At 42.0% G+C, this 22,734-nt stretch overlaps 2 protein-coding genes across 4 annotated transcripts; one reads left to right on the top strand and one right to left on the bottom strand.

The window, feature by feature from the left end:
- Window positions 1-2,467: 2,467 nt before the first annotated feature.
- LOC112221754 (tubulin alpha chain-like) lies at window positions 2,468-5,617 on the top strand. The gene is made up of 4 exons (XM_042303712.1): window positions 2,468-2,600; window positions 3,972-4,194; window positions 4,297-4,445; window positions 4,551-5,617. Exons 1-4 carry the CDS (start codon window positions 2,598-2,600, stop codon window positions 5,529-5,531), a joined length of 1,356 nt encoding a protein of 451 aa, XP_042159646.1. The 5' UTR covers window positions 2,468-2,597; the 3' UTR covers window positions 5,532-5,617.
- A 59-nt stretch (window positions 5,618-5,676) lies between these two features.
- On the bottom strand, window positions 5,677-22,616 carry LOC112221752 (melanocyte protein PMEL-like). 3 transcript variants are annotated; one of them, XM_024384046.2, is made up of 13 exons: window positions 21,521-22,616; window positions 12,368-12,469; window positions 9,788-9,883; window positions 9,456-9,602; window positions 8,965-9,099; window positions 8,649-8,810; window positions 8,142-8,486; window positions 7,711-7,938; window positions 7,479-7,604; window positions 7,260-7,368; window positions 6,769-6,974; window positions 6,451-6,541; window positions 5,677-6,155 (listed from the first exon to the last, which is right to left on the bottom strand). In XM_024384046.2, exons 2-13 carry the CDS (start codon window positions 12,453-12,455, stop codon window positions 5,987-5,989), a joined length of 1,902 nt encoding a protein of 633 aa, XP_024239814.1. In that variant the 5' UTR covers window positions 12,456-12,469; window positions 21,521-22,616; the 3' UTR covers window positions 5,677-5,986. The 3 variants fall into 3 exon arrangements, with proteins under 3 accessions (XP_024239814.1, XP_024239816.1, XP_024239815.1); XM_024384048.2 differs by lacking the exon at window positions 12,368-12,469 and having other exon boundaries at window positions 21,521-22,615; XM_024384047.2 differs by lacking the exons at window positions 12,368-12,469; window positions 21,521-22,616 and adding an exon at window positions 11,330-11,711.
- Between the last annotated feature and the right edge of the window lie 118 nt (window positions 22,617-22,734).

The following is a 22,734-nucleotide window of genomic DNA, read 5'->3' as shown; positions in this document are numbered from 1 at the left end:
TGTTTTAATATTTATGGTCAGTCGCAGCCTGACCACATTCAGTTAAAAAAGCAATGTTCAATATGGGTGCCTTCATCAACATGGGTAGACTTAAATAGCTGATATTATTGATCAAATGTTTGACTGCACCAACTAAACTTGAATTTGTGGTTGTTGTAGAACTACTGTCTGTGCTGCTGATAATAGAGGCCCAATGACTCAAGCCTAGATCTAGGACAGGGAGCAACAGACACCCAACCCTCAAGCCCCCATCCTCCCTTGGTCCATCCGTTGCTAGGTGATGAATAACGGAGTTGCTTGGTTACAGGCCAAGTATCCACATAAACCGTCTTTATCTGTTGGTCACATGACCAAGCTTGAATAGCAGCAGCAGTAAAAAAGGAGTAGGACACAGCTGCCCCGGTGGGGGATGTGACTGAGGCTTCCCTCCAAGTCCAAGTTCCTTGTTTTTCTTTTCTCTTATACTGAGATATAGAGGACACAGTTAAAACCTCCTTTCTCTATCTATGGTAGGATGAGCTGGGGAAGAACAAACTGTGGTGGAAAGAATTGTGATAAGGATGGGTTAAACCTTGACTTTTAACAAACAAATGCCAAACAATGCATGTGGTATGGCAGTTTAAACAAACCTTTTGAGGCATTGCTATTGGCTTCATGATTTGTTTGGATAAGGGGGAAAAAAATGTCCATAAAAAATAATTGTATGTCATTCAACATGCAGCAGCGAAGTGGAAAGGCTCAGGGGCAACCCTGGTTGCTAACCACATGGGACTCAATGGCAACTATACACACTATCCCCAAAGGGTTATAAATGATATCCCCATTATCTGCTCCAGAAGTCACTGACAGAAGAGCACTAGAAAAACACAAAGTTGTTTATCATGAAAACGTCTATTTTTATCACCTCTATAAAAAAAATCTATTTAAGATTTATGCCCTACAGTGGAATATGTTTTTTAAGCATGAACGGCAATACGAAGTAAGCCACAGATAATGTAGGCATGGCTGTTGTTTCCAAAATCCACTTTTGAAAGCTTTTATCATAATCACAAAGTCCTTAAAGCTTTAACATGTTCACGGAGATAACCAGTATAGGCCAACAACTGCTATTTGACTACATTGGAAAACCAAGAGTGCGATCCATAGATTCCATAGTGGACCACTCCCATCCAGCTGCTGTTTAACTTCAGGGCTCCTTGTCCGTCATCTGTTGCGGTGTGGGAATTGTATAGGCATGTGACCACATGTCTTGTCCGCACCTTCTACAGTGGACCTAAATCACACTCACACTTTACTGTATTAACACACAATTGACATTCATCTTTGTTTCTTGGTAGCTTACCCAGTGAGCAAAACTGGTCAAACGTATGTGATTTCAACCAGTTTTTCTGTTAAAATGAAGTCTTTTCAACCAGTTTTTCTCACAGGGTATATTTAGAATATTCCAAAATAAAGCTCTAAAGACAAACGAATTGCTTGTTTCAGATACTTTTGAGTGGATTTTACAGAGGGGCTGTATCAAAGCAATTATTCACTTTACAGTATTTTTGTTGTTTTTGTATGATTTAACCTTTATTTAACTAGGCAAGTCAGTTAAGAACTTACAATGACTACCAGACAAAATCCAGGACTCAGGATAGTCTGACAATGCAGGCTTTTCAACCCTGGGTTGTTGTGTAAATCCTTCAGGACAGTCTGTGTGGTGATGCAGACTTATCAGGGAACTCAGACCTGAGCCCTTGAAGTCAATACATGTTTGGTCATTATGGCTATATTCAATTTGGTTAGATAGCAGAAAGAAAAAACGCTTCCTTAACAACAAATACACTCAGGCCAGCCCAGTGCATTCAGGAGCAAGACACGGTGATCACGTGATCAGCCCAGAGAATATAGGACAAAGAAGGAGGAGAGATAGGAGGAGAAAAATGGGCTTCAGCAGCATCATTGGACCACTGGCTCAGCTTCAGTGAGATAGCGTCCTTCCCTGATTTTAAATTATTTATCTGGTACTGTTCCCTAAAAGTACTTTGGACATAAATCTATATATAACCATAATTTAAGATGTGGGTATGTGTTTTAGGTTGTCCTATAGTGATAGATTGGAAGATTTCTTTGAGCATTCTGACCTTCAGTAACTTCCAACACTCCCATTGATTTGCAGTCAATAATCCTAATGCTAAAGCTGTCCCTACACCTAAATATGGGATTGCTCACTCTCAAGGGTATTCATGATAAGATGCATTTTTAATTGGGGTGAACTATATATTCAAAAAGCTTGACACAGGACATAGGGTCAATTTACTACCTTCCATTCCCTGAATTACATACCATTTAATAATTATCATAATGCACAATTCGAAAAAATATACAATTAGCATAAAAGCTTCGTTTTAAAAATGTCATTTTCACACTCAAATAGGCGAATTACACAACGCACACTGCCTGTGCATAAATCTGGAAGCGCCGCCCCTCTACATCAGCAGTTGTTGCGTCGACCCTGACGGGCAGAGAATACGCTCATTCATTCAGACACAAATAGGGATCTCTCTGCGTATTGCTTTGTATTTTCCCTTATTGTTTGATCCTCCTTAGAAAACATGGTAAGTCATGTTTTTTTCTGCTATAATAAGCCTGAAATAATTACGTTTTTGATGTTTTCTCATGATAATTTATACAATTATGAGACAATATTATACCCGAATTGTGTCTATATGGGTCGATTCTTATTGTCTCGGACAATGAATTCTGGATTGGGGGGATTTTGAGCATTTTCGTGCAGAATATTTGTTTAGACTGCGTTAGCGTTTGGAAATGGTATTGCATGCTATTTTGGTTTAATACAAGGGTATTACATAAATTGGCATGGCAGTGGAATGAAAGAACAAGGGCACTATATTTTGCATGCAGAAGTTGTGCTAGCTATTGAAAACATACATTATACAATGTTCATCATAGGCAGAAACATTTATTTATCCAGGAAATTGATTTAAAATGGTAATAAAATGGGATTATATTCTCACTGTCATTCACTGTGTTGCTAGGTGTGGGAGGGCAGACTGGGTGGGGACAGAAGGGGAATATATGTCTCTCTTCTGTAATAAATGTCTAACATTATGTCTAGTTTAACCCTGAAAATAAACCTATTCCTCTCCAGATGCCAGCTGCATTTTAATTCCATAGTGATGTAATATGACTTTCTTGTCAGTTTAATAATGGTCATATGTTTATGGATGGCAAGATTCCTCTGCTATTGGTCTCCATTTATACTGTTCTTCAGTTTACATGTAGACTACCCAGTCTTCCACTAGGTGGTGTTTTTGGCAAGTGTACATTTTTGTCAAATGTATTGTAATTCTGCTACATTAAAACCGCTTAAGGATCGGCCCCTTTAAAAAATGTTTAGCCTAAAATGACATACCCAAATCTAACTGCCTGTAGCTCAGAACCTGAAGCAAAGATATGCATATAATGTAGGAGAATTTAACACATTATATCTGGTAAAAGATAATACTAAGAGAAAACAGTGTTTACATTTTTTTGCACCATCATCTTTGAAATGCAAGAGAAAGGCCATAATGAATTACTCTAACCCGGGCGCAATTTAGACTTTGGCCACTAGATGGCTTTAGTCTGATCCAATGTACTATTGCATATATGTTCAAAATGTTGTATCAAGACTGCCCAAATGTGCCTAATTGGTTTATTCATACATTTTCAAGTTCATAATTGTGCACTCTCCTCAAACAATAGCATGGTATTATTTCGCTGGAATAGCTACTGTAAATTGGACAGTGCAGTTAGAGTAACAAGAATTTAAGCTTTCTGCCCTTACCAGATATGTCTATGTCCTGGGAATTGTTTTTGTTTCTTACAACCTCATGCTAATCACATTAGCCTACATTAGCTCAACCTTCCCGAGGATGGGACACCGATCCTGTAGAGGATTAAATATTTTTCCATTTATTTTCCAGCGTGAGTGTATCTCTGTCCATGTGGGTCAGGCTGGAGTCCAGATTGGCAATGCCTGCTGGGAGCTCTACTGCCTGGAACATGGGATCCAGCCTGACGGACAGATGCCCAGTGACAAGACCATCGGAGGAGGAGACGACTCCTTCAACACCTTCTTTAGTGAGACTGGGGCTGGAAAGCATGTCCCCAGGGCTGTGTTTGTAGACCTGGAGCCCACAGTCATAGGTAAGCTTCCTGGTTCTCATTCAATTGAAATAAAGGTATGTCAAAAAGGATTTCCTCTGCTTTCTTGAGCTCCTTAATGAGCTGTTCATTTTCTCTCCTCAGATGAGGTGCGCACTGGGACCTACCGCCAGTTATTCCATCCTGAACAGCTCATCACTGGCAAAGAGGATGCTGCCAACAACTACGCCCGTGGACACTACACTATTGGCAAAGAGATCATTGACCTGGTGTTGGACAGGATCCGCAAACTGGTGGCTATCTCAGAATGAATGAATTACAATATTTGATCAACTATCTGATCAGAATGTGGAAATCGGTTGTCCTCCTTTTATTGACATATTTCTCTTTCTCTTCAGGCTGACCAGTGTACAGGCCTTCAGGGCTTCCTGGTTTTCCACAGCTTTGGAGGTGGCACCGGCTCTGGTTTCACCTCTCTGCTGATGGAGCGCCTGTCTGTTGACTACGGCAAGAAGTCCAAGCTGGAGTTCTCCATCTATCCAGCTCCCCAGGTGTCCACAGCTGTGGTGGAACCTTACAACTCCATCCTGACCACCCACACCACCCTAGAGCACTCTGACTGTGCTTTCATGGTGGATAATGAGGCTATATATGACATCTGTCGTAGGAACCTCGACATTGATCGTCCCACCTACACCAACCTCAACAGGCTCATTAGCCAGATTGTTTCCTCCATTACTGCTTCCCTTCGATTCGATGGTGCCCTTAATGTTGATCTGACAGAGTTCCAGACCAACTTGGTGCCCTATCCACGTATTCATTTTCCTCTGGCCACCTATGCCCCAGTCATCTCTGCAGAGAAGGCTTACCATGAGCAGCTCTCTGTCTCTGAGATCACCAATGCCTGCTTTGAGCCGGCCAATCAGATGGTGAAATGTGACCCTCGCCACGGCAAGTATATGGCTTGTTGCCTTCTGTTCCGTGGTGATGTGGTGCCCAAAGATGTCAATGCTGCTATTGCCACCATCAAGACCAAACGTTCTATTCAGTTTGTTGACTGGTGTCCAACTGGTTTCAAGGTTGGCATCAACTATCAGCCTCCCACTGTGGTCCCTGGTGGAGACCTGGCCAAAGTCCAGAGGGCTGTGTGCATGCTGAGCAACACCACTGCTGTGGCAGAGGCCTGGGCTCGTCTTGACCACAAGTTTGACCTGATGTACGCCAAACGTGCCTTTGTGCACTGGTATGTGGGTGAGGGCATGGAGGAGGGAGAGTTCTCTGAAGCCAGAGAGGACATGGCAGCCCTGGAGAAGGATTACGAGGAGGTAGGGGTTGACTCCATTGAGGGGGAGGGAGAGGAGGAGGGAGAGGAGTATTGAAATGTCCCTGCAGGCAAGACATTGTCAAACATTGTTACTGATGCATGATCTGATTATGATACCTAATAAAATATTTAATTAAATTAGCCATTTGTGCTCTTGGTCTTTATTCACAACATTATTTTGACAAATAGAAAGACAATAGTGCAGTTTGGGGGGATTTTAATGGGGGAAAGATATTAAAATGTATAACTTCACCGTAGTTTCCACTAATATTCACTGGTCAAACCTCCAGTATAAAAATGTTAAATCAATGTTGGTCTTACCATACATATGCTCTTTGAAAATGTTTAATTTGAGGGAAATAAGCCAAATTACACACAGTTATAAAATAAATGTATAAAAAGTATGAAACAAAAAACAAAACATGTCAGATGACTATATGTGCAAATAAAATGTTTCTTGGGCTGTTGTTTTGTGTGTATTTGGCAGTTGAATGGGTTGTTGTTGTCCATTCACACAAGCCTGTCATCGAGCAGTGGGCTGTTCTCTACAGGAGCCTGTCGACTCAGAAGGTTCCAAAACAGCAGAGGTCCAGAGCTCCAACCAGGACTGCTCTCAGCGCTCTGGGAGGAGGAGCCAACCACAGACTCCTCCTTCAGAGGACGGTAAGCTTTGAAACGTCTGTGGAACAAAAAGAGAACATTAAATTACATTTTTTTTTTACTAGGCTCACTTGACAAAAATGTGTGAATCTTAACGTGTCTCCCCTGGTGAAATAATAGATAAAAAGGTCATTAGAAAGGTACTATCAATGGTACAATATGACACATACAGTTGCCCTGAGACATGGCTGTACAGTGTAAACAGACACCATAAGTGTCATGTCTCAAAGCAAGCGTTACAGGTTATAGTTTGTGGTGATATGGAACCCTTCAGAAAGGTGTGACAAGTGTAGACCAATGTTGATGTGACTCACTTGTAAGTGTAGGCCACGGATCCAGTGACCAGAGCAATGATCAGGACCCCTATCACCATGGCTACAGTGCCCACTGAGGACAGACCGGAACCTGCCAGAACACAGACAATAATATATGTAAAAACAACTTCATATAACAACTTCATATAACAACATATTAAAATATACTAATTATTTTCTAAACAATAACAACACGTTTTGGACTGGAAGGCGTTGGACTGATTGTCCCTGGGACCCAGGTATGAGACATGGGTGGTGCTACCACCCAACATAGCCACCATACAGAGATGTGAAGAGCAGACATGTTACAGTACATACCCATGGTCACGCTAACTTTGGCGCTGGTGACTGCCAGACTGACATCATTGGTCATGGACACATTGATGCAGAAGATGCCAGAGTCATTGAAAATGTGGCGCAGTACCAGCTTGCACTCAGAAGAGGGCGACACTGTGTTGCACATGGTGTGGACTGGCATCAGACAGTCTGCATCCGACACCAACATACACACCTCTGTGGGAAGGCTTGGTGGAAAACAGACACAGGGTCAGAAACACTCAGTGCAACAATAGAAGCCGGTTTCCCTGACCCAGACTAATCTTGGACTAAAATACAATAATAAAAAATAATAATCCAGGACTAGGATTAATCTGGGGAAATGAAACTAGCCCTGGTGCTTAACTGGTGGGATTTTGGCCTGTATTCCTTATTGATTTGTCTGTGGAACATGATTCTGCTTAGGGAAATAATGACTGCTTTGATTCTTTGAGACAGTCACCCTTTAATTGCTTTGGTGCAGGAATGCTCACCTCCCATGGCAGGTGACAGTTAGATCCACTACATTTCGTTCAACCTCAAATGCATCAGTCTTGATCAGAGCATTGTCCACTTGCACTATCTTCAAACTCTCAATGCCCTCTGACAACAAAGACATAAAGACGGGATGTAATAATCCTCAATGTTAATCAAATCCAATATTAGGAACCCACAAGATGGAGATTTAGATGTCCTTAAGACAGTTGACTCACCAACAATGTCAATGCCAGCGCAGAAGGACCCATAGCGATAGATCACACAGTCATCATCCTTGGGTTTTTCACCTGCTTCACGCTTAACAACTATCACCACGGGAGCTTGGGCCGTAACGGTCTCCCCTGTATCAGGAGAAGAGTGACAATCCAACTATTTAAAACACCTTAGAAATACAATTGATTCCCTTAATTCATCAATTAACATGTAACGTAGGTGTTTTGAACACACCAGCTGGCTCTACTTCAGAAGCAGCTGTTGTTGAACCAGCGGAGACAGTTGAGGTGTCAGGGTTGACCGGAGAAGGTGTCTTTGTGTGCTGAGCGGTGGAGGCTCCCACCTCAGTCGTGTCCTCCTGTGTATCAGTCTCAGCGGGGACTGAGGGGCCTACATTTACTGTAGCTCCCTGTGTGGCCGCCGTTACTGGAGCAGCTGACACAGCCGCAGCAGGAGCTCTCACTGGGGAGAGAAACATGACCATTCAATTTCCTATTTTCTTGGTCAATTCTGGCATAGCCTACTATGTATTGGGTGAATGTCAAACGTATTTCCCCCACGATTCATCACGTCCTCTCTCCTTGACGAGACTAAGGATGCAAGGAACCCAAGTAAAGCCTTTTGACATTCACTTCTGGACTACAGCGTTTCAAGATGAGAATTACCTGTCGTGCCTGCCAGGTTGGCAGGCCCAATAGTGACAGTGCTACCAGTGGGGATAACACCAGCTGGTGTGGCACATGCTTTATCAGGGATAACGGCCTGTACAACCACCCGGGGCTTGAAGCCGCCAGCCACTATGTAGGTATGGGTGACAGTCAGCTCTCTGGAGATGAGAGCTCCGCTGCTGTCACCAAAGTCCCAGTTGTATGTGATGTCAGCGTCACTCAGGTACTCGCTGGGATCGTGGAGACTGATGGTGAAGGCTATCGCTCTGTTCTGGACGAAGCTCAGGTCTGCCTCGTTGACGTCGTTCACTTGGCTCATCGAGACGGCAAAGGGGATTTGATCTAAAGAAACAGAAATAAATACTCTCAAGTAACTTCTAGTAGCAAGTATTGTTGTTTTCTACGTAGTTGAATAAACATGTGCATTTTAAAATAGTACTAAAATGTGTTGATTCATTCACTCAACAAGTCATTCTAATTTGTTCACTCATTCATTCTACTAACCAGTGATGGAGAACTGTGTGGAGGCGTATCCCAGAGGGATGAACTTCTCATGGCTGCGGTAGTGGTAGATGACAATGTCCACTATGTAGGAACCCAGAGGGACATCGTCTGTCCCGATGGTGAGGGAGGAGGAGGGGCCATCAGACACCTGCCAGTACTGACCTGTGAGGCAAAGCAAAGGAAACGGCTTTGAATGCTTATAACAGTGTTATTACATGGTTATTAAACGTCTATAACACTCCTACAAGACAAAGTGAAACACGTTAACGTGAATACTGTAGGCCTAATAGATGAGAGTGCTTGCAGCTGTACTTACCCCATGTCTTCCATACAAACACATACGGAGGGGGTTTGTCACCACCCTTCCTGAAAGGTGTGCCGTCGGGGAAGACTCCGTTCCACTCCGTGTTCTGTGCAGGATACACTGGCTCAGACTGATGGTAGCGTGTTCCTAGAGGAAAACAGAGGGCACGTTGGTTTCCGCTTTGTCTTTAGACAGAGGAGTATGTACTATGGATATGTCGTATCTAACCTCAAAACGTTCATTTTTGCAGACAGTAACTTGGCACTGTAGTTTCCAAAAGGAAAGAACAATACAGATATTGTAGACTGTCATGAATTATTAATGAACAATAGCTGTCCAGAAGCCAGCACTCGTGCGAGATTTGGCTCTGGGCACCAAGATTACTGTATAAGTGACAAAAGCCCCTCACATAGCCAAAATCTCTAATCTTATTCACAAGACTCTTCCTCCCAATAAGCCTAGGGATGAGGTCATCAACACCCAGTCAGTCCTCGAGGACTTACCATTGACGGTGAAGTCCTCAGCCCACACCACCTCTCCATCGGGCATGACCTTCTGGTTGTGTGGGAACTGCAGCTCGATGGTAAAGGTCACCTTGGCTGCAGTCAGGGTCGGTGCGTCATTGCCCACAATGAACTTTACCTTGCCACCTGTTGAGAAGAATGTACACTTTGAATTGAATATCATAAGTATACTATTTCACAAGAACAATTGACTTATACTTTACTTTAAACCCTTTTGTCCACAGAGATATTCCTGATAAATAAGAGGACATATGTTATTTAACCATCAGTGTATTTAACATTGTGTTGAGACAGAAGAAAATTGTTCATACCTTTCCAAGAGTCTTTGTAGCGAGGGTCTTCATCTTTCCACACCGGATACATTTTCGTATTCCACCATCGATATCGTGTGAAGCGACTTTTGGGCTCTGGAATGTAAAATCGTAGAAATGACGTAAGTAAAATGCATGCACAGTCAGCATTTATTCATTAGAGTTGAAAAGGCAGGAGATGGTCACACTTTCGGTTGCAACCAAAGGAGGGGGCTTAGCTCTGACCTAGGTGACTGCTTATCCCAAAGGCTCTTACAATCCCCCTCAATCCTATTCATGTGACTGTCAGCTGAGTGTGTACCATAACTTTACTACAGATTAGGGCTAAGGGAGAGGATTGTCTTTGACATAAGGACCAAAGAGGTCAAACTATTTATATTTAATTGCACTGATAAGCACAGACTATTTTCATAAATGCATTTTAAAAAAAAATCAATAATCCCCCCAAAAAAGACAAATCAAAATGATAAACCTGAGTTAGATTTACCTCTGGTCATCCATACACGGCACCCTATAGCCAAAATCACAAAATAATTATATCCCAATTGGGGGAGACTGTAAGGTGATTATCAAGGGTATGATTGTTAGAATAGGCTACTGTAATGTGCAATGATCCCACCATCGGTACATCTTACTGTAAAATCAAGAATTTACAGCCGCTGACTGATACTCTCTATATTGTTCGGAATGAATGCAAACTACCGATTGGTGACAAAGGAGACCCTTCTCTCTTGTGCTTTAACTATTTTATTTAAAATCTCATGCGACTTGCACAATGTTGAAGGTTAGTGCATTGAATCTTCCTAGAGGCTCTATTACTGCAATGATGCTTCCCCATAAAATCAAGGATGCCAACAGGACTAATTCATATTTGTGCAATGTTTGCAAAGTATTTGGAGAATAAAATGTACAATCTTAATTTAAACGGTTTTTAGTCCAGGATTAGGCTTAATCTGTCTTAATCTGAAACTGACCCTTTGTCATGCAAAGGACACATAGTGCTGCACTGAGGAGCCACTGTCATAAGAGTGGCTAAAACAATACCAGATGCAGTGTTTCGCAATACACAGCACTACTGAAAGGTTTGAATGAAACAAGTGTTACTAAATTATTATCATATTGTGAAATACTGACGCGCCACAGCCTGAGGTAAGAAATAATGCCTTTTTGTAACTTCAAAATATACTTTCTTATAAACATATAATCTAAGTATACCAGATTATCTGGTATACATAATGATATCCAGAGTGGCTGTACATATGTAGGATCTTAATTTGATCACCCTGTTGCAGGAGAACTTTCATGCAATGCAGGAAATGTAAAACTTGTAGTGTAGTGTATTTTAGGTTTAAAAAGGCTTTTGAAGTTTGTCATTTCCACTCTGAAATATTAGACTTGATTTTCCCTTACGAAAATGTGTCAACCCCTACAAAGATGTCCATTAATTATAATACACACAATAATTCACATTTCCTGTTGCTGCAGGATCATTTTCCTGCTGTAGTAAACTGGCTTAAATTAAGATCCTACATCTGTACTTACTTGCTGCAGCAGATGAAAACAGTGCCAGCAACAACACTGCAAGAACTGTCCCCGTCTTCATTCTAAGAGTGCACGCTTCCTTTCCACATTAAATATGGAATATCCCTTTTCTTCTCCTCCAATGCAGGTCGGAACAAACTCACCAGACCATTGTGATTCCTGGCTTTATAAATTCTTTAATCTCTGGCCTCACAGCAGTAGTACTAAACCCCTCCTACCCCACTGAAACTGTGGTCCCACCTCCCCAAAGGCAGTGGTGTAAAGTTTGGGGTATCTGTACTTTACTATTTATATTTGTCAACTTTTACTTGACTGTATTTCTAAAAAAAAGAATGTACTTTTTAGTCAATTCATTTTCCCTGACACTCAAAAGTACTCGTTACATTTTGAATGCTTAGAAGGACGGGAACATGGTCTAATTCACACACTTATCAAGAGAAAATCCCTGGTCATCCATACTGCCTCTGATCTGGTGGACTAAACACATGCTTAGTTTGTAAATGGGTGTGAGTGTTGGAGCTTGCCCTTAATTAACTATCCGTAATTATTTTAAATTGTGCCGTCTGGTTTGCTTAATAAAGGAATTTCACATTATTTATACTTTTACTTTTGATAAAGTATATGTTAGCAATTACATTTACTTTTGATACTAAGTATATTTCAAACCAAATACTTTTACTCAAGAAGTATTTTAATGGATGACTTTCACTTAAAAGTCATTTCCTATTAAGGTATCTTTACTTTTACTCAAGTATGACAACTGGGTACTTTTTCCACCACTGCCCAAAGGCACTTGTGACATGTGTGGCTTTTCTAGAACAGTATAGCAGGGCTCATTTACATTAGGCACACAACAAAAAGGGGATTCAAATATATTTTACATACACATTTTGGTTGACCTGTGTAGAACACGTCTACAAGGTTTCAGAAGATACCTGAATATATGAGACGTTTAACTTGTCTGCTAACACATGATAATATCTGGGGAGTGATATGCATCACAGTTAAAAATGAAGACATGACTGAAACATAATACACCTGTAGTGATTATTTCCCACGAGGCTGTGCAGTCTTGGGACCCATGAAATTGTCTTTCTTCCTCTTGGTCTCCATACTGTAGCCACATACACTCACCATTACCTACACATACAGTATAAGTCAACTTAGATTCATATAGTATACGTTACTGTGATATATTATGGATGGGTGCAACAACTTGTGAAATCATCAGTCTACATTCCCAAGGCTGTGGGGCTCTGTTAGTCTTAGGTTAGGATACCAAAGGTTCATGCTGCCTTGTGAATGAATTGTGATAGTGCATATGGGGCAATACTATGGTATGTACAGTAGATATGCACTTCTTATAGGCTACTGTATAATGAAAAGTGCTTTACAAATGTAATAAATTATTATTATTATTGAAATTGCTGGAGTAGCGAGAATGTTTCAAACTTTCATTAAAATTGGGTAACTACATGTGAAAACTTATGTGCTCCCATCTTAAAATACCACCGGGTCCATTGCATTGAGGCCAATTTGGACTCCGTCCCAAAGACTACGGTCCGCAATGATTTAAGAGATTTACCCTCAAATACTTTCAGCTCTATTCTAATGAGGATATTCAGTACTAAAATAGTCTAATAATCTGAGCAATAATGATAAAATCCTATCACACATAACAGTAGTAAGAACACTCGATGAGATATACAGTACCAGTCAGAAGTTTGGACACAAACTTTTACATTGTAGAAGAATAATAGTGAAGACATCAAAACTATGAAATAGCATATATGGAATAATGTAGTAACCAAAATAAACTTTGACAAATCAAAATATATTTTATATTTGAAATTCTTCAAAGTAGCCACCCTTTGCCTTGATGACAGCTTTGCCCACTATTGGCATTCTCTCAACCAGTTTCATGAGGAATGCTTTTCCAACAGTCTTGAAGGAGTTCCCACATATGCTGAGCACTTGTCGGCTGCTTTTCCTCCACTCTGCGGTGCAACTCATCCAAAACCATCTCAGTTTGGTTGAGGATGGGTGATTGTGGAGGACAGGTCATCTTATGCAGCACTCCACCACTCTGCTTGGACAAATAGCCCTTACACAGCCTGGAGCTGTGTTTTGGCTCATTGTCCTGTTTAAAAACAAATTATAGTCCCATTAGAGCAAACAAGATGGGATGGCATATCGCTACTGTGGTAGCCATGCTGATTAAGTGTGCCTTGAATTCTAAATAAATCACAGACAGTGTCACCAGCAAAGCACCCCCACACCTCCGCCATGCTTCACAGTGGGAACCACACATGCAGAGAGCATCCATTCACCTACTCTGCGTCTCACAAAGACACAGTGGTCAGAAACCAAAATCTCAAATTTGGACTGCAAACCAAAGGACAGATTTCCACCAGTCTAATGTCCATTGCTTGTGTTTCTTGGCCCAAGCTAGTCTCTTCTTATTGGTGTCCTTTAGTACTGGTTTCTTTGCAGCAATACAACCATGAAGGCCTGATTCACGCAGTCTCCTCTGAACAGTTGATGTTGAAATATGTCACTTGAACTCTGTGAAGCATTTATTTGGGCTGCAATCTGAGGCTGGTAACTTGAATGAACTTTTCCTGTGCAGCAGAGGTAACTCTGGGTCTTCCTTTCCTGTGGCGGTCCTCATGAGAGCCAGTTTCATCACAGCGCTTGATGGTTTTTGCGACTGCAGTTGAGGAAACTTTCAAAGTTCTTGACATTTTCCGGATTTACTGACCTTGTCTTAAAGTAATGATGGACTGTCATTTTACCAAATAGGGCTATCTTCTGTATACCACCCCTACCATGTCACAAACTGATTGACTCAAATGCATTAATAACATCATTGGGATCGGTGTCCCCCCGCGGGACGGTTGAGCTAATGTAGGCTAATGTGATTAGCATGAGGTTGTCAGTAACAAAAACATTTCCCAGGACATAGACATATCTGATATGGGTAGAAAGCTTAAATTCTTGTTAATCTAACAGCACTGTCCAATTTACAGTAGCTAGTACAGTGAAAGAATACCATGCTATTGTTTGAGGAGTTGCACAATTATCAACTTGAAAATGTTAGGCACATTTGGGCAGTCTTACAACATTTTAAACAGACATGCAATGGTTCATTGGAATAGTCTAAAACTTTGCATATACACTGCTGCCATCTAGTGGCCAAAATCCTGGGCTGGAATAATACATTATGGCCTTTCTCTTGCATGTCAAATATGGTACAAAAAAATACTTAGAAAAAAACATGCATTTTTCTTTAAGTATCATCTTTTACCAGATCTAATGTGTTATATTTTTTATTTCACCAGGTGGGCCATTTACAATTGTGACCTGGCCAAGATAAAGCAAAGCAGTGTGACACAAACAACAGAGTTACACATGGAATAAACAAACATACAGTCAATAACACAAAATAAAAATAAAGTCTATATACAGTGTAGGCAAATCGCATGAGGTGGTAAGGCAATAAACAGACCATAGTGGTGAAGTAATTACAATTTAGCAAATTAACACTGGAGTGATAGATGTGCAAGTAGAAATACTTGTGTGCAAAAAAATAAATAAAAACAATATGGGGATGAGGTAGGTAGATTGGATGGGCTATTTACAGATGGGCTGTGTACAGCTGCTGAGATAGCTGATGTTGAAAGTTAGTGAGGGAAATATAAGTCACCAGCTTCAGCGATTTTTGCAAATAGTTCCAATCAATGGAGGCAGAGAACTGGAAGGAAAGGCGGCCAAAGTAGGTGTTGGCTTTGGGGACGACCAGTGAGATATATCTGCTGGAACGCATGCTACGGGTGGGTGTTGCTATGGTGACCAGTGAGCTGAAAAAAGGCAGAGCTTTACCTAGCAAAGACTTAGATGACCTGGAGCCAGTGGGTCTGGCGATTAATATGTAGTGAGGGCCAGCCGACGAGAGCATACAGGTCGCAGTGGTGGGTGGTATATGGGGCTTTGGTGACAAAACGGATGGCATTGTGATAGACTACATCCAATTTGCTGAGTAGAGTGTTGGAGGCTATTTTGTAAATCACATCGCCGAGGTCGAGGATCGGCAGGATGGTCAGTTTTACGAGGGTATGTTTGGCGGCGTGAGTGAAGGAGGCTTTGTTGCGAAATAGGAAGCCGATTATAGATTCAATTTTGGGTTGGAGATGTTTAATATGAGTCTGGAAGGAGAGTGTACAGTCTAGCCAGACACCTAGGTATATGTAGTTGTCCACATATTCTAAGTCAGAACCGTCCAGAGTAGTGGGCGGGTGGGTGCGGGCAGCGATTGGTTGAAAAGCATGCATTTAGTTTTACTAATGTTTAAGAGCAGTTGGAGGCCACGGAGGGAGTGTTGTATGGCAAAGAAGCTCATTTGGAGGTTTGTTAACACAGTGTCCAAAGAAGGGCCAGATGTATACAGAATGGTGTCGAATGCGTAGAGGTGGATCAGGGAATCACCTGCAGCAAGAGCGACATCGTTGATATACAGAAAAAAAGAGTCGGTCCGAGAATTGAACCCTGTGGTACCCCCATAGAGACTGCCAGAGGTCTAGACAACAGGCCCTCCGATTTGACACACTGAACTCTGAGAAGTAGTTGGTGAACCAGGCGAGGCAGTCATTTGAGAAACCAAGGCTGTTAAAAGTCTGCCGATAAGAATACGGTGATTGACAGAGTCGAAAGCCTTGGCCAGGTCAATGAAGACGGCTGCACAGTACGGTCTTTTATCAATGGCAGTTATGATATCGTTTAAATCCTTGAGCGTGGCTGAGGTGCACCAGTGACCAGCTCGTAAACCGGATTGCACAGCGGAGAAGGTACAGTGGGATTCGAAATGGTCAGTGATCTGTTTATTAACTTGGCCTTTGAAGATTTTAGAAAGGCAGGGCAGGATGGATATAGGTCTATAACAGCTAGGGTCTAGTGTGTCACCCCCTTTGAAGAGGGGGATTACCGTGGCAGTTTTCCAATCTTTAGGGACAATATGAAAGAGAGGTTGAACAGACTGGTAATAGGGGTTGCAACCATGGCGGCGAATCATTTTAGAAAGTGAGGGTCCAGATTGTCTAGCCCAGCTGATTTGTACGGGTCCAGGTTTTGAAGCTCTTTTAGAACATCTGCTATCTGGGTGAAGGAGAAGCTGGGAGGCTTGGGAAAGTAGCTGTGGAGCTGTTTGCTGAGGTTGGGGTAGCCAGGAGGAAAGCATGGCCAGCCGTAGAGAAATGCTTGAATGCTTGAGTGCAGTGGGCAGTGCAGTGGGCAGCTAGGAGGAGGTGCTCTTATTTTCCATGGACTTTACAGTGTCCCCAAACCTTTTGGAGTTAGAGCTACAGGGTGCAAATTTCTGTTTGAAAAAGCTAGCCTTTACTTTCCTGACTGACTGCATGTATTGGTTCCTGACCTTTTGGTTCCTGAAAGTTGCATATCGAGGGGACTATTCGATGCTAGTGCAGTCCATATTCTCCGACATTAACTTCATATTTCCACAAACCTCAAAGTGTTTCCTTTCAAATGGAATCAAGAATATGCATATCCTTGTTTCAGGTCCTGAGCTACAGGCAGTTAGATTTGGGTATGTAATTTTAGGCGAACATTTTAAAAAAGGGTCAGATCCTTGAGGTTTTAAGAAAGAAAAAGTTCCATAAATGGACTTTTAACAGGGCACACCTGTTAATTGAAATGTATTCCAGGTGACTATCTCATGAAGCTGGTTAAGAGAATGCCAAGAGTGTGCAAAGCTGTCAGCAAGGCAAAAGGGTGGCTACTTTGAAGAATCTGAAATATAAAATATATTTTGATTTGTTTAACACTTCATTAGTTACTGCATGATTTCATAGTTTTGATATCTTTACTATTATTCTACAATGTAGAAAATAGTAAAAAAATAAAGAAAAACCCTTGAATGAGTAGGTGTGTTCAAACTTTTGACTGGTATTGTAGGTCTAATTAGGTATAACACAGGAATATAGAATAAGTTGTACTAATTAGTGAATCGTTTCTGGGTCAACAGAACAATAAGTCATACAATGCTGCTAAGAGAAACTGTGCTTACAGGCAGGAAATATGGCAGGAATGTAAAGTTAATAAGGATTACTGGGGCGCTTGTGATTTAAATTAATCCGGATTTGTCCTCCCCTCTATTTGAAACTATAACTAACAGTGTTACGTTTTTTGTTAAATATTTTATGGTTAAATTGTGAGACTGTTCAAACTCCTTTTTGAACAATGTCACTATTCAGAGCAAAGCTATTTAAATTGATCTCTCTTAACTTCATTCCTAATTTAACCCTCACATCTAAGAAAAACTAGACTGTAAATGCTTAGGTTTTTATTGTATTTCAAAGATCTTTTAAAAAAAGAAATGTATTCTTTAATAGGTCAAGCAATTTAAAATAAGGTAAGCAAATGCTTCTATCATGCCCAATAAAACATGCAAGTCCCTACTCAGTTATCACTGTCAGGAGAGGTCGTGAAGGCAGTTGAGTCCATTGGTGAATTGGCATGGGGTGTCATCCCACTCTGAGCCAAAATGCTGGGCATCTCATCGTCAGACGACAGCGCAGCCAGGTGTGCAGCGAATTCGCTGGGATTTGGACCAAACACATTCTTGTGACTCACAAGTTGTGAGGATGATGGAGGACATCGACAGGCATTTTTTGTCAGGAATGCAATTGACTGGGGAGGATGGTTTTGTAATTACCTTCTGAAGAATCAAGGTCTTCTTGTGAGGTTTTTGCACCAGCACCGCCTGAGGACACCATTCTCATCCAGTAGGTTATCATAGACCGTGTCCATGAGGCAATGTACTCCATCTTCAGGGATGACATCCAGATCCCTGGATATCCCTCAAAACCTTCAGTTGAGTCTGATTGTGCCTCCAAGTATGTGACATTGTCTCGGTCGGGATTGAGTCCGGCGATAGCAGGAATTAACTGTGTTACTTGCGATGAGGGAAGTTCCCATACCTCCCAAAATGTTGATCACAGCATTGATGGCAGTCTGACTTGCCTTGGGGAAATTGCTCTGTTGGGAGGATTCTGTCTAATATTATCAATCATTTTAGTCTTGACCTGCTCCAGAACTTTGATGATCAATTCTATGGCGGCAGACTCCAGTTGGGGGTTGAGTGAAATGGCATTCTCAGTCAGCTGACAGGCCTGGTCTTTGCTCAGTTTTCTGGATAAACTTTTCAACATAAACCAAATCATTATTTCTCTCTCCAAACTACCATCACTTTTGATGTTCCCTGATACAAATTGAGGCAAAGAGACGGAGCGTCTTACATCATTCCTCATCGAGTGGGCCAGGCTTTCTTTGAAAACATCTTTGCTCCATCTGCAAGGGTGAGATCGAGGTTATGGAAAGAGGTGCTTCTGGTGGCGTGCTGAGCTTTCCTTCCAGGGGAAGGTTTCTTTGAGTCAAAAACATTGATCAAAATGACCTCTCTTTTCTCATCAGTTGTCTTCTCACCAGGAGACACGAGTGTTCCCCTTTGCATCACAATTGACTTTACCTTGTGGTCTTCAACCTTTACAAGAGGGATCTGTGATTCAGTGAGGCTTACATCAGATCCAAAAAGGTTGCTTTGAATTGGTCCAGGAACATTTGATGGACCTTCCACAGTATTGTCATGTAGTGGTAGCTGGCCAGCTAAATCCATTTCACTACATATGTCAATTACATTTTCCACCAAATCATCGGCAATCGCCTCAACTTTTGTCGAGGCCATTGTTTTCGCGGAGTGCTCTGCTGTTGCCTCAGAGAGCATTTCTTCCATATCTGCTCTGGTAGTACAAGAATAGGGAGCACTGGCAATCACAGTTGTCTCCATGTCACCCAGAAGACTGCTCACAGCAATGATGGCTGTTTGACATCTGTTTGGAGACGGCACGACAAATGATACTAGGAATGTATCTTGTTGATGGAGATGCTTGTTGACTTCTGTAACCGAAAAATCATTGGTTTCATGCATGTTAACATTGGAAGCCTCCTCCCTAAGTTTGTTTTACTCACTGCTTTAGCACACTCCGCCAAACCTGATGTCCTTGCCGTGTCTGAATCCTGGCTTAATTCTGAGATTTCCATACCCAACTAAAACATTTTCCGTCAAGATAGAACTGCCAAAGGGGGAGGAGTTGCAATATACTCCAGAGATAGCGTGCAAAGTTCTGTCATACTTTCCAGGTCTATGCCCAAACAGTTCGAGCTTCTAATTTTAAAAATTAATCTCTCCAGAAATAAGTCTCTCACTGTTGCTGCCTGTTACAGACCCCCCTCAGCTCCCACCTGTGCCCTGGACACCATATGTGAATTGATTGCCCCACATCTACCTTCAGAGTTCATTCTGTTAGGCGACCTAAACTGGAATATGCTTAACACCCCGGCAATTCTATAATCTAAAGCTAGATGCCCCCAATCTCACACAAATTATCAAGGAACCCACCAGGTACAACCCTAAATCCGTAAACATGGGCACCCTCATAGATATTATCCTGACCAACTTGCCCTCCAAATACACCTCTGCTGTTTTCAATCAGGATCTCAGCAATCACTGCCTCATTGCCTGCATCCGTTATGGGTCCGCAGTCAAACGACCACCCCTCATCACTGTCAAACGCTCCCTAAAACACTTCTGCGAGCAGGCCTTTCTAATCAACCTGGCCTGGGTATCCTGGAAGAATATTGAGGATGCCTGGTCATTCTTTCAAAGTAATTTCCTCACCATCTTAAATAAGCATGCACCTTTCAAAAAATGTAGAACTAAGAACAGATATAGCCCTTGGTTCACTCCCGACCTGACCACAAAAACATAATGTTGCGGAATGCACTAGCGTCCCCGCGATATGCAACTTTTCAGGGAAGTCAGGAACCACTACACGCAGTCAGTCAGAAAAGCAAAGGTTAGCTTTTTCAAACAGAAATTTGCATCCTGTAGCTCTAACTCCAAAAAGATTTGGGACACTGTAAAGTCCATGGAGAATAAGAGCACCTCCTCCCAGCTGCCCACTGCACTGAGGCTAGGTAACACTGTCATCACTGATAAATCCACGATAATCGATCATTTCAATAAGCATTTCTCTACGGCTGGCCATGCTTTCCTCCTGGCTACCCCAACTCCAGCCAACAGCTGCGCACCCCTCGCAGCTACTTGCCCAAGCCTCCCCAGCTTCTCCTTCACCCAAATAGCAGATGTTCTAAAAGAGCTGCAAAACCTGGACCCGTACAAATCAGCTGGGCTAGACAATCTGGACCCTCTCTTTCTAAAATAATTCGCCGCCATGGTTGCAACCTCTATTACCAGTCTGTTCAACCTCTCTTTCGTATCGTCTGAGATCCCTAAAGATTGGAAAGCTGCCACAGTCATCCCCCTCTTCAAAAGGGGTGATACTCTAGACCCAAACTGTTACAGACCTATATCCATCCTGCCCTGCCTTTCTAAAATCTTCAAAGGCCAAGTTAATAAACAGATTACTGACCATTTTGAATCCTTCCAGTTCTCTGCTGCCAATGACTGGAACTATTTGCAAAAAAATAAAAATAAATATAGCTGAAGCTGGTGACTTATATTTCCCTCACTAACTTTAAACATCAGCTATCTAAGCAACTAACCGTTCGCTGCAGCTGTACATAGCCCATCTGTAAATAGCCACCCAATCTACCTACCTCATCCCCATATTGTTTTTATTTACGTTTCTGCTCTTTTGCACACCAGTATTTCTACTTGCACATCACCATTTGCTCATCTATCACTCCAGTGTTAATTTGCTCAATTGTAATTACTTCACTACTATGGCCTATTTATTGCCTTACCTCCTCACGCCATTTGCAGACTGTATATAGACTTTCTATTTTTTATTGACTGTACGCTTGTTTATTCCATGTGGAACTCTGTGTTGTTGTTTGTGTCACACTGCTTTGCTTTATCTTGGCCAGGTCACAGTTGTAAATGAGAACATGTTCTCAATTAGCTTACCTGGTTAAATTTAAAGGTGAAATAAAAAAATAAAAAATGCTTCTAAAGTATGTACAACACGATAAACTATCAAATCAACAAATAAATTTGATCACCACCAATACAAACAAATACATCAATCAAATAAATTAAAAAGCATAATTTTGAATACAACATTACACTGTATTGACAACATAAATATATAGGCTTACCTTTGGAGCTGGCTCCCCCAAGAGAAGTCTCTTCTTGGTCTTGTCAACAAACTTTGTCTTGACTTCCTGGAAAACTTTGGGAATCAGCTGTGCTGCAGCAGACTCCTGTCGGGAGAACTCCTCTTCATCTGTAGCGTCTACAGCTAAGGTGCTAGAGCTCTATCCTGCACACTTTCGGGACATGTCCTTCAGCAATTTGTCTAGCATTATCCTCTCAAAGTAATCATCCATTTGAAGATTAAACATTCAAAATGCAGGCATATTGGGCTGTCTTTGAAGGGTTCTGTACTGAAGTGGTCCATAACTTCATCCACAACGAGTCCATACAGGTTAGGAAGAGAAGCGCTTATGGTGGCTGCATGGGCTTTCTTCACCTCGTGAATGAGAATTGGTCTTGAAACAACTTCTTCAGTATTGCCCCTTAAGTTCCTCCAGAACGTCAGTGATCAATGTTCTGAAGTAGAGGTTCAAATCTTCTCCGTTGGCCATCCGCTCCTCTGGTTCTAGATTATTTGCTTTAGCGTTGGGTTTGATTGGGTTTCCCCCGCGGAGACTGCAGGCAGGTTCGTTGCTAGGATTGCCCGCTCGAGAGACACACTCAAACACGTCATAAGCGACTCTGGCACTCCGAACCCTTCGTGCCGCTGGCTTAGACCCTGGAATCATCACTTTGATCTCACTGATCCGACTCCGCCTGAAGACAGGCTTGGAGCCCAAGTGGTCAAGGGTGACAGATTTTTAGCTTTGCTCTGTCTGTGATGCCTCATCTCTCGGTGGATTTGGAGATCCTCAAAACAGATGGTGGCAGACCCTTCCTCTCCTTTCTTCTGTTTTTCCTGGCCTTTTTTCATGTTGAGGGAACTCCTTGCTCGCTTTGGGAGGCCTTGGGAACCACGGGAGCCTTGGATCTAGGTTTCAGGGAACCATCAGATGCAGCAGATACTAGTTCTCTCTTTGTTACTGTGTGAGAGTCGGGTGCCCCATCCTGTACCTGCTCTGTCTTGATGTCTTTCTCAACACTTGGTTTGGACCTGCAGGGCAGTGGTGCCAGAAGATCCTGGCATGGTCTCCTCTGTATCATGGGTGGCTCTTCCTTAGATGAGTTTCCTATTACAAAAACACACAATACTGAATTGGATGTAATTTAGCATTCGCTTTGCTACGAACATGCCAATATGCAGGCAGCAAACAATACTCAGAAATATCCTTCATAA

The sequence above is a fragment of the Oncorhynchus tshawytscha genome, linkage group LG22, assembly GCF_018296145.1.
Source record: "Oncorhynchus tshawytscha isolate Ot180627B linkage group LG22, Otsh_v2.0, whole genome shotgun sequence".
In the NCBI taxonomy this organism is placed as follows: Eukaryota; Metazoa; Chordata; class Actinopteri; order Salmoniformes; family Salmonidae; genus Oncorhynchus; species Oncorhynchus tshawytscha.
Note: the sequence above shows the minus strand (reverse complement) of the source record. Positions and strands in the feature narration are given on the sequence as shown.

Excerpts from the sequence above, each read along its gene's own strand:
- LOC112221752 (XM_024384046.2), bottom strand. The coding sequence starts at position 12,455 with ATGTGGCTACAGTATGGAGACCAAGAGGAAGAAAGACAATTTCATGGG. Across the intron at positions 7,605-7,710 it reads TTCTGAAGTAGAGCCAGCTG|GGGAGACCGTTACGGCCCAA; the intron begins GTGTGTTCAAAA and ends CTCCTGATACAG. Across the intron at positions 6,542-6,768 it reads CAAAGTTAGCGTGACCATGG|GTTCCGGTCTGTCCTCAGTG; the intron begins GTATGTACTGTA and ends GTGTTCTGGCAG.
- LOC112221754 (XM_042303712.1), top strand. Across the intron at positions 4,195-4,296 it reads CCTGGAGCCCACAGTCATAG|ATGAGGTGCGCACTGGGACC; the intron begins GTAAGCTTCCTG and ends TTCTCTCCTCAG. Across the intron at positions 4,446-4,550 it reads TGGACAGGATCCGCAAACTG|GCTGACCAGTGTACAGGCCT; the intron begins GTGGCTATCTCA and ends CTTTCTCTTCAG.